The sequence below is a fragment of the Octopus bimaculoides genome, chromosome 17, assembly GCF_001194135.2.
Source record: "Octopus bimaculoides isolate UCB-OBI-ISO-001 chromosome 17, ASM119413v2, whole genome shotgun sequence".
Classification (NCBI taxonomy): Eukaryota; Metazoa; Mollusca; class Cephalopoda; order Octopoda; family Octopodidae; genus Octopus; species Octopus bimaculoides.
This window is the reverse complement of record NC_068997.1, coordinates 54,750,710-54,761,221: the sequence shown is the minus strand read 5'-3', so window position 1 is coordinate 54,761,221 and position 10,512 is coordinate 54,750,710. Positions and strand designations below refer to the sequence as shown.

The 10,512-nt window shown below is 29.8% G+C and overlaps 1 protein-coding gene across 20 annotated transcripts in view; it reads left to right on the top strand.

Moving 5' to 3' along the window:
- LOC106878639 (thrombospondin type-1 domain-containing protein 7A) overlaps positions 1-10,512 on the top strand; it is a 999,802-nt gene that overhangs the window by 857,339 nt on the left and 131,951 nt on the right. For all 20 annotated transcript variants that reach the window (XR_008265800.1, XR_008265799.1, XM_052974016.1 and 17 more), the window contains one exon: positions 3,374-3,582. Coding sequence is in view for 18 of the 20 variants with exons in the window: in XM_052974016.1 (XP_052829976.1) it covers positions 3,374-3,582 (209 nt within the window). In the remaining 2 variants the exon portion in view is untranslated. The remainder of the gene's footprint in view (positions 1-3,373; positions 3,583-10,512) is intronic.

Sequence of the window (10,512 nt, the reverse complement as noted above, 5' to 3'; positions counted from 1 at the left end):
CGAACCAAAGTGTTCAATCCTGTTAAAGCACAATAAATACAATTTATTTTTTATTTCTAAACCAAATATAAAAAATATATAATTTGTTTCTCTCAAAACATACATGATGAACTCATCAGAGAAAGAGTAAGAGTGTGTGTGTGTAGGGCAGAAAGAGGGAGAGAGAGAGAGAGATCATGTGAGTAAAACTGAACACACAAATGAATGCTCTCTTGAGGTCTTGAAGTACAACGTTTGGAAAGAGCATTGAGTGAGCTAGGAGTACAAGAGAGCATACATTCAGTCAGTAACCAAAGGTAAACTACATACGATTCAAATGTTCATTCTACAAGCTGTGTACATTTAATACATTCACATTCATTCAAACATGTTAAGATATTTGCTACAGTAACTATCTTGAAAGAGAAATCCTCCTTAAAGACAACGTGTCTGTAGCTGATGAATAAGAATGCAGAAACACATGTCCTACAGTCCTTCCTCATTCAATGCCTCTGCCAGTTGGTTGTATTTATGTGTGAAAGTGGTCTTTGATGCAACCCTACATAAATGTGAAGTAAATGCAATCTTAGCAAGAGTTGAACTCAGAACACGAAATGACATACTTGGATGCCTCAATGCATTTCGTGTACTATTCTCAACCAATTTTGCTCTACACTGCCCTCAATGTGATGACAACAACAACAATAATAATAATAATAATAAACTTAGTGAAAAGAGTTATTATTTACCCTGAAGCTCTTAATGTTATATGATTTGTCTGCTTCAAAAATCTAATTTACAAAAGAGAAATTGTCAATGAAAACAAAAAGACAAAACAAAACGAAAAATGTTTTCTTTCATGAGAAATGAAAACAAAAATAAAACAATCACCTGCCTTTTCTGTATTCCCCACCTCTCTCTCTTTCTTCTCTAATAAAGTCTATTCCTGACAGAGTTTTAAAGATAAAGACAAATACACTTACTAATTACCTCATTTTTCTTCACTGGCTCCTCTTAAGTGGAAAAGAAAAACGAGATATTTTCTAACTGGACAGGAGAAATATGACTATTGTTTTAAGAGATTCTTCTTGCAGAAACAGTGGTAGTAGTGTTTTATTTAACTTCAATTCCAATTAGAAGAGAAAGAGACACAATCCACACAATGTAGTTAAGTGTGTGCATGTGTATACATACACACACATACATATATACAGACACACATGTATGTATACACGCACTCACATATATGTATATATACACACACATACATACATGTATATATACATATATATCCATACATACACATATTCACACACATACCAGTACAGGACTCTTCCTGAATCATATTTATTTATGTAATTATTCATAAAATAATGGTAATGGTATAATAATAAAAACTCCACTACTTAAAGCTGGCACAACAGCACAGAAACCAATGTTGTAATTTATTTTCCCATTGTCTTGTATAAATCTTTACATACATGTATGTAAAGATATATATATATATATATATATATATATATATATATATGTATGTATGTATTTATAAACATATAAACACATACACATGTGTGTGCATATCTATCTATATATATTGGTCTCGCCCGCCTGTTTTTGCTCCGCTGAATCCTTATTTGAGAATTTTAAAGTGATCTTCTTCTAGCATATTGACAGACCGGTTACTGGTCAATCTTATATACACAAGTACCATAATCTTCTTAGGATCTCGAAAAAATTTTTTCCTGAAACTTCTGATTCTTTTAATGTGCTAGTTTCCTGGTATTAAATTGATATTAATTAATATCGAATTTTTACCATATTATGTTAATTATATATATATATATATATATCTCTGTGTGTGTATACATTTACATACATATTCAAAGAAACATATAAACATGAATTTTGGTGGGGGCAGTTGATTAGATTGACCCCATGCGCAACTGGTAATTAATTTATCGACCCTGAAAGGATGAAAGCAAAGTCGACCTCAGCGGAATTTGAACTCAGAATGTAACCACAGACGAAATACTGCTAAGCATTTTGTCCACCATGTTAATGATTCTGCCAGCTCACCAACTTAATAATAATAACTTCATTTATTTGCCACAAGGGCAAAGACAGACAAAGTGTGGGGGGTTTACATATAATGAAATGATAAAAAAAAATATCGTCTCCATCACCACATCTAATGTATCTAACAGCTTGTTGCTGGATGTGTCACTACCGTATCAGCTGCTCACTTCCTGCAGCCGAAAATGACACTTTCGTTTCAAAGTCTTGAGAACTTTGCAGTTTCAAATACTGATAAGAGATGAAAGTAGAAATATAGATATGTTGATAAGAGAAAAGAAAAAATTCAATATTTCTAAAAGATGTGTTGTTACCAGCCTCAGAAATAACTGCATTTAAAAGTATTAAACTAATCAGTGATGACAAAACCCAACAAAATAAAGAAACACCATTAGAATACATTAACATTTAACTTCTTGTACTGCTCTAAAGGTGGGTAGAGCGGGAAAGAGCTAAGAAGCTTCTAACATTATTATTATTATTATTGAAATCTGTACACTGAACACAATTACTGGTCTCCATAAATATTCAAAATCTAGTTTTAGTCATAGAATAGCAGCCTTAGCAGATTAGGTGTTTCTGTTTTAGTGTGTGTGTGTGTCCATTCAAAAACTAACTCTTTGGCATATTGTATAGATTAAAAGGGCCAAATAATATCAGGCAGTCAGTAATTGTCATCAAGGAAACCAAAGTAAAGAACTATTCCTTCATTTACATATATTAATCTCATCATCATCATCGTTTAACGTCCGCTTTCCATGCTAGCATGGGCTGGACGATTTGACTGAGGACTGGTGAAACCAGATGGCTACACCAGGCTCCAATCTCCATCGAGGTAATTGAAATGATTCAAATCTAAAGACCTACAGATAAATACAAAAGGGTGACTCAGAATTTGGGGCCCATCAATCCTGGATGTCTGCAAAGTTAATAGTGGAGGGGTGGGGGTAAGGGAATAATCTGTGTATTAAATTTTAAAAGATTACTGTGTAAAATATATTAGTTGTTTCCATATTTATTCCTTGACATATTTTAATTAAAAGATGAAACTGGCAAAGCTAGTTTGTTATTGATCAAATCAGCGGACTGAGAAGAAATCTTTGAAATATCCAAGCTCATAGGGAAAATTCTTTAGAATAAGAAAGGTCCTTATTAGTGTAGTGGTTGAGAACCACTGGTATAAAGGGGCTCAGAGTAGAGATTATTACCATTGGAAAAAAAAAACAACTAAATATAAGAAAAGTTTCACTTAATGATTTTGTTGTTTTTATACAAATTAACTGTCAAAACCAACTAAATGCAATTTTTTTTTAAATTTTAGGTTATAGAGAAAGAACACTTAAAAGTATATCCACACCGAACGGAGGAAATGCCAAGTGTCCCACTGTTACAGAAACTCAACCCTGTGATCCAGGTCCCTGCTATTCTTGGAATCTTACTTCATCTAATATTTGTTCTCTTGACAGTTCTGAAAGACTGTGTGGACAGGGAACAAGACACAATAAACTTTTGTGTACTGATGTGCATGGCGTAAGTCTAACAAACATATTTGCATATTTTAATTAGCTAGAAAATAAAAACAAAATATATTCAACATCATTCATGTTTCATATTTGTTTAAATTTATAAAAGCTTAATTTACAATGAATTGACCAGTGAACTATGATAAATAGTTTCATTTGAAGTTTTGTTTTAATCTAAAGAAATAGATCTAAAAAATAGCTTTCAAAGAAAGACGTATATCTTTAATTTTCCATCTCATCTCAGTGATTGATAGACAAGAGTATTTTTCCCCATGCAGGAAATGTCAGTAATATTTCTAATATAATGTTGCAATAGTAATTATATACCTGCTGTAAATCATGTTCTAGAGAAGGAGAAGGAAGTCATTTATAATATTAGCATCATATCATTGAAATTAATTGTCCAAATAAATTATAACTATATATATATATATATATGTATATATATATATATATATATATATATTCACTAATTTTTACTGTCATTTATTTACACACACATACACATATCCTCAGTGTGTGGGTCTACTTGGAAGCACTTCATAATAGTATGCAAATGGAATTGTTACTCGTTAATTGTGTGCATAATTAGAATTATTAAGAACTATTGAGTCATTATGAAGACATTAAATTGTTGCACTTTAGTTCTGTTAAGCTAAGGATTGATGTTGGACAAGACAGAATATACATTACTATGTATCTATGTTAATTAAGGAGTTAAATGACAGCATCTGGAAATGTAAATAATCAAAACTACTGAACCTGAACAGGGTAAAAAGAAATCTAATATAATCAACATTTTAAATCTGAGTGAGAAGAGAATTCGAAAATAGAGATTAACGAATTTGTCCATTTTTATGTCACTTATCAAAAGAGAAATTTAGCAATCAGTTGATGGCTTCTGTAATTAACGACGAAATTTATCATTTGATTAAAATAATAAAACATTTCTTTATTATGAATTATATTCAAGAAATTTTTGTCTTTTTGTATTAAATGAGCTGATGTTGGTCAAGTTAGAAGTAATGAGACATAATACCATTAAATACTTACAAATCCAAGACAAAAAACTCAAGGAATATTTTAAATATTAACAAAGAGATTATAGATAATGTTCTTAGAAAATCCAAGTGTTTCATTAAAATTTCTAATATTTTCTGGCAAACTATTGTCACTATTTGAAGACAGTATAAATGAATTGTGATAAATGTATGCAAATAAATATGAAGTAGAGTAGAATAAATGTTGTGATATTATGAAACTTGTATCCAGCTATTTCATTCAGGTGATACTGTTATGTTCTGTAGGAAATTAACACTAAATAAGGAAATGTTCAAGTTATTATATTTTTTTATTTAAATGAAATTTTTAAAAATATTTCATGAAAAAGTGGTGAGAATTAAGTTGTTGCTGCAATTTTAAATTTGTCGCATACATTTGTGCCATGGTGATGGATATTTTGGGCAAATATTGGACAAAATTGTTGGTTGAAATTCAGAAGTTAAAACATTTTACTTGGTCTCAGGCACAAAAGATAATTAAATCAACGAAAACATCTTCATGTAAAAGAAATATAAATAAATTATACAGCTTGAACTGCTTAATAAATTATGAAATAACTATATCAGGCAATACAAATATTGTCATCCGATGGAATTCATCAATTAAAGTTAAAAGCTTTTGTCTACATCTAATGCATAAATACATTTGCATTTCTGCTTATGTAAAGCAGTAAATATATTATGAGAACTGTTGTCTGTTAAGGCAATTTTATTAAGGAATGTCTGGTAATCTTTCTGCTGCATCTGATTATAAAGTAATAGTTCTTTATATGACAATATTGGCACCGTGATGAGGAAACGTCTAAATAAACTAGTGAATTTTAATATTTGTATCATTATATTATGTATTAATAAATTTAATGAGATCCTCCTATATAGCTATTTCATTTATTCAATTATTTATATATTTATTTATTGTTACTGCACAAACATATCATAATTTTGTTTTAATTTTACTGTTTTTAGAATTATAAGTTGTAAAATAAATAAGTTTATTTACAAATAATATAGCAATATTTTCTAAAATTAAAATGGAAGGAATGAAGTTGGAAAAGAGTCACATGTCTTTCAGTAAAATTTACGTAACTTTAAAGAGAAAATTAATAAAGATAGAAGTAGTATTATCAAAAGGTAATATTTATCTTCCTTTAAAAGTGGATCTTGTATTAGAACAGAATACTGCATTAATTACTATGAGAGAAACTCTCGTATGGACTCGTGGTGCATATAAGCACTCATGTATATATCAGTGGTGGGCAATAAACGTCTGCTGCTGCTGATGATTTTTCTATTCAAAAACACAAAAAGAAATTTCTGAGAAATTCCTAAGGTTTCTACTAGTTCTTACTTTTCAGAATATTAGAATATTTAAAGGAGTTTTGTTACAATAACAAAAAGAGACTGCTAAAATTCTGAAAATCATAAACATATATTTATTAGACTATAGAAATTATTAACTTTGATTGGAATTTGAATTTAAAGGAAATTTTTAAATCTTTTTCTTAACTAACTGAATTCAAGAATTTATTAAAAATTTAAAAAATAAAATTTCCGAATTTGTTACAAAAATGTATTCTATCGCTTAATTTCTGATTGGTTGTTTGAAATATGTGAAATTTAAGAAACTCTGAAATACCTTCTATAGGAATTCACATGAATATCTAAATTTACAAAATAGCATTCCCTTTCATACAGTATCCATCTGAATGGAAAACATTTAAATATGATTTTTATTGAATAATGCAAAACGATATAGATCTATTTAGTTCTACCATTAGCCATCCGGTTTGGAAAAATTCATCGAAGAATTTATTAAGAATTCCAACAATGCACTTTTGATAATAGCTTAAGAAAATTATTGAAATTTTTCTTCAGTGGTGATTTATTTTGCTGCTTCTTCTTAAGTGGCACTTATATAAATATATTTGATTCATTTACATTTTTATCAATGATTACAAGAAAATGTATTTTTGATAAATTTTATCTACTTTTGTAGAACAGAGTAAATTTGTTGTTTTAAAGTTTTAAATAAACTGTGCAAGACATCGAAGGTTCAAATACCATCTTTTGTACTTTCCTACATTAATGGAACAAGTTTAAAAGTGATAAAAACAAAATTTGACATTTTGTTTTAAATAAAGTGATTGTAGATGCATCAGTGGTTAAGAAGATAGGAGTGTTGTTACTACCATTAGTATAGATGTAAAGGTCGTGGGTTTGAATTCAGTTCAAATACAATTCAGACAACAAAGGATAAGGCACCTGAAGATGATCACAGATTAAAATAGAAGGGAGATCTAAATTGCAAAATACTTTTCATCTCCATCTCTATAAACAAGAGGATTATAAATAGTGTGCAAAAGTAAGAATTGTATTTCAGATATTTATTTCACTTTTCTCAGACAAACTTAAGGTAGACCTTGAAGAGAGAAGACATGTCCATGAGGTAGCAATTAGTTATAAAAGGGTACTGACAAATAAACAACTGATTGATTGTTCAACCACCATGTTAAACAAACAATTGATTAACCAGTTGGTTAGATATCTAACTAACTGATTAACAAAGAAGTGATATTGAACCAGTATGAGTGTTTATTATTATTAGAGTAATGACCCTCCCAAGACACAATCAGATATTTATCTTGCAGTAGAATTAATTGCACTGAAAATTACTAGAGAGTGAATTTGAATGTGTTACTGGCAGTTCTGATAAGTCTTGGATGCAAATTATATAAGATCAAGTTTGTTTTGTAAACTGCAAAAATAACTTCAATGTATAAAACATTTCATGGTTATAGTAAACTAGAAGCATTTCTAACTTTTGTTTTATGTTCAATAAAGTTTCTGCACAAAACATAACCCAAATGGAGTTAATGCAAGGTTGTGAGGCTGATTAACAAAATAATTTGTAAAAGATTAATTTTATTGTTCATGCTTTGTTTGTACATAAAATGGCAAAACAGAATGTTGAATGAAAATTAATATATTTACAAATAGATTGTTGATTAATGATGAGGCTACGCATAGCAAACAACTAATTAGTAATGAGTGAATGTATTAACATCAAACAGTTAATTAATGACAAGCTATTACCAAAACAACAGGATCATCAATTTAATTCCACTTTCCATACTGTTAAAGGGGGAATGATTTATCACAGTCCAAGTCTATTCCTATTTTGAAATACTACCTGCTTAGATAATCCAGGGACTCTGTCTCATTCATACATTCCATTTTCTGTACAGCTTCCATGGCTGGATATCCTACATAAAGCTTAACTACTTTACAGAGTGTATTGAATACATTCTCCCATGGCACCAACCCTAGAGAAGGTTCTTCATTCCCAGCAAGATTAAAAACTCCTCTCTACACAACTCCCATTCCATTCATCAAAGGCAACACATCCAAGATGAATAACAGAAACAAAATTTCTAGCATTTAGAATATGGCAAAAGTTGAATCTAGATTCACATTACTGATGTAATGGAAATACAAGTTTTAGTTGCTATGGAATGAGAAATTCATTCATTCTTCATTTGAGGAATTCTTGACAGTGTACTATAAATGAAACAACCAGCAAGGATATAAAAAGTATAATTTCTTAAACTGAAGACTAAAAGATATCTAAATATTATCTCAGTTGAAGAACAAATACAAATGAATTGTTTAATTCCCAATCCTAACTTTGGTATCCATTAAAAAATATATCAAAAATTATTTACACCAAATCAACATTGATTTTACATCAATTTGTGTCAAAATAGACAACATTTATTTATTTATGTATTTTGTTAGCTTTCGTTTCTCTGCAAGTTAAACCTTCACTTTACTTTCACACATGTTTTAAATGCTAGATGATAGATGGTTGAGGGGATAAAGTCAATTAAAAGTGTGTATGATGACAGTTGTTGCACGTGCGTGTGTGTGTGTACACATAAAAGGAATAATATACACACACAATGTTTCTAAACCAGATCATGTATTTTCTTTCCTTAATATCATTAATGAAAATAAATTAGATTCATCTAATGAATTACAAACCTTATAAAAAAATTGTTTGATTTACACTTAAATTTTGTCTTTATATTCTAAATACTTCCTTAACACTGGTTCATAGCTTTTGGATTTCAAATACAATAGGGGTGCTTGTTGAGCAACATAAGATTTGATATTAGATACTATAAACACCAATTTGAAACATAAAAGAGCAGCAATATGCACAACAACCTGATACAGCATAAATACAAATGGTGATGTCCCGTTATTGGGCATGATGTTCCTTTTCATTTAAAGATGGTGTTTCCATTGTCTGATAACAGAATTTTCACAGTTAAGAAATCCAAACATGTTTATACTTTCCTTCTCTGCATTTTCTACATGCAAACATTTTTATTATTATTTTGAACAATCAAAAATAGCAAACTATAAACCAGAGAAATTATTTATATGATAATTGCCATTTTGTTCAAATAATTAGCTAGACCATCCATTAAGTGTCACTTGGGTAATGCTATACCAGTTTTCTTACCCACATTACCGTGTGTATCCTGGTTTTAGAATAAATACACTGCATCTTTGCAAGTCAAAAGAGGCAATTAAAAAGCTTGGTTACAAGAAGGGCATGAAATAGCCCAACCCATGCCAGCATGGAAAAGATGATGTAAAACAATGCTGATAATTTTCTCACTATCACTCTTGAATCAGATATTGCAATAAACTAACGATGCATTTAGAACCTTGTGTTACTGTCCTTTCGTTCATTTCGAACATAATTCCGAGCCTAATTAACGAAGAGCAGAAAAATAGTAAGTGGGAAAAATCAATAGATAAATTATCAAACTTTAATTCCTCAATTATCGCAATCAGCTCTATCAAATCTTTAAGTATACGAGACACTGAACATGGTTAATAAACAAATAATTCATTGGCTTCAAACAAGCCATATTCCTTTGCACTATATTCTTTTACAAAAGGTTATATGGAATCACCTTTGTGCTCTTGCGAAGACTATTCAGAAACCTTATGGCATTATTTGTTCCAGAACAAAAATTACTAGTCTTGGAACGAGGACATTTTTAAAATGGTCTTTAAAAGGCTACCAAGGTTGAAGGTGTAATTTATTTTCATGTAACCACTAACCATAAATAAAATCTTCCAATACAGGGAGGCTACAAATAGATTTAACAACAGAACCATCTAACTGTTCTGCATCTATACTACTTTCTCCTTTTTTCTTCTTTCTAGCAATTGTTTTTAGTTTTAGTTTATTCTCTTGTATAAGAGTTATTATATATCTTCCTTAGTCTGTCATGGCTTACCAGCTTGATACAGACATTTAAACTGATTAAATAAAATAACAAACCGACAATGAAATTGTTGTTTCTGAGAAACTTGACAATGAAATAAAACCCAAATGAATACAAAAGAAATAAAACAGTAACAAATATATATACTGCACACACAATTTACAATCCTTTGGTGCAGATTCTATTATTTCATTGAATCTATATAGCTGCTGAGTAGGTCTGTCACAAAAATAAAATAAAGATGTATTATTGTTATTATTATTATTATTATTATTAAGACAATGAGCTGGTAGAATCATTAGCACATCGGGCAAAATGCTTAGCAGCATTTCATCTGTCCTTATGTTCCAAGTTCAAATTCTGGTGAGATTTATTTTATCTTTCATCTTTCCAGAGTTGATAAAATAAGTCACAGTTGGGCACTGGTGTAATCAACTAATATCCTAACCCACTCACAAAAAAAAAAGAGAAAAAAAAAATTCAGGCCTTGTACTTTTAGTAGAAAGGATTATTATTATTATTGTTGTTTTATGTCTATGAAACCATGCTGACATTAGTACATTCAATATC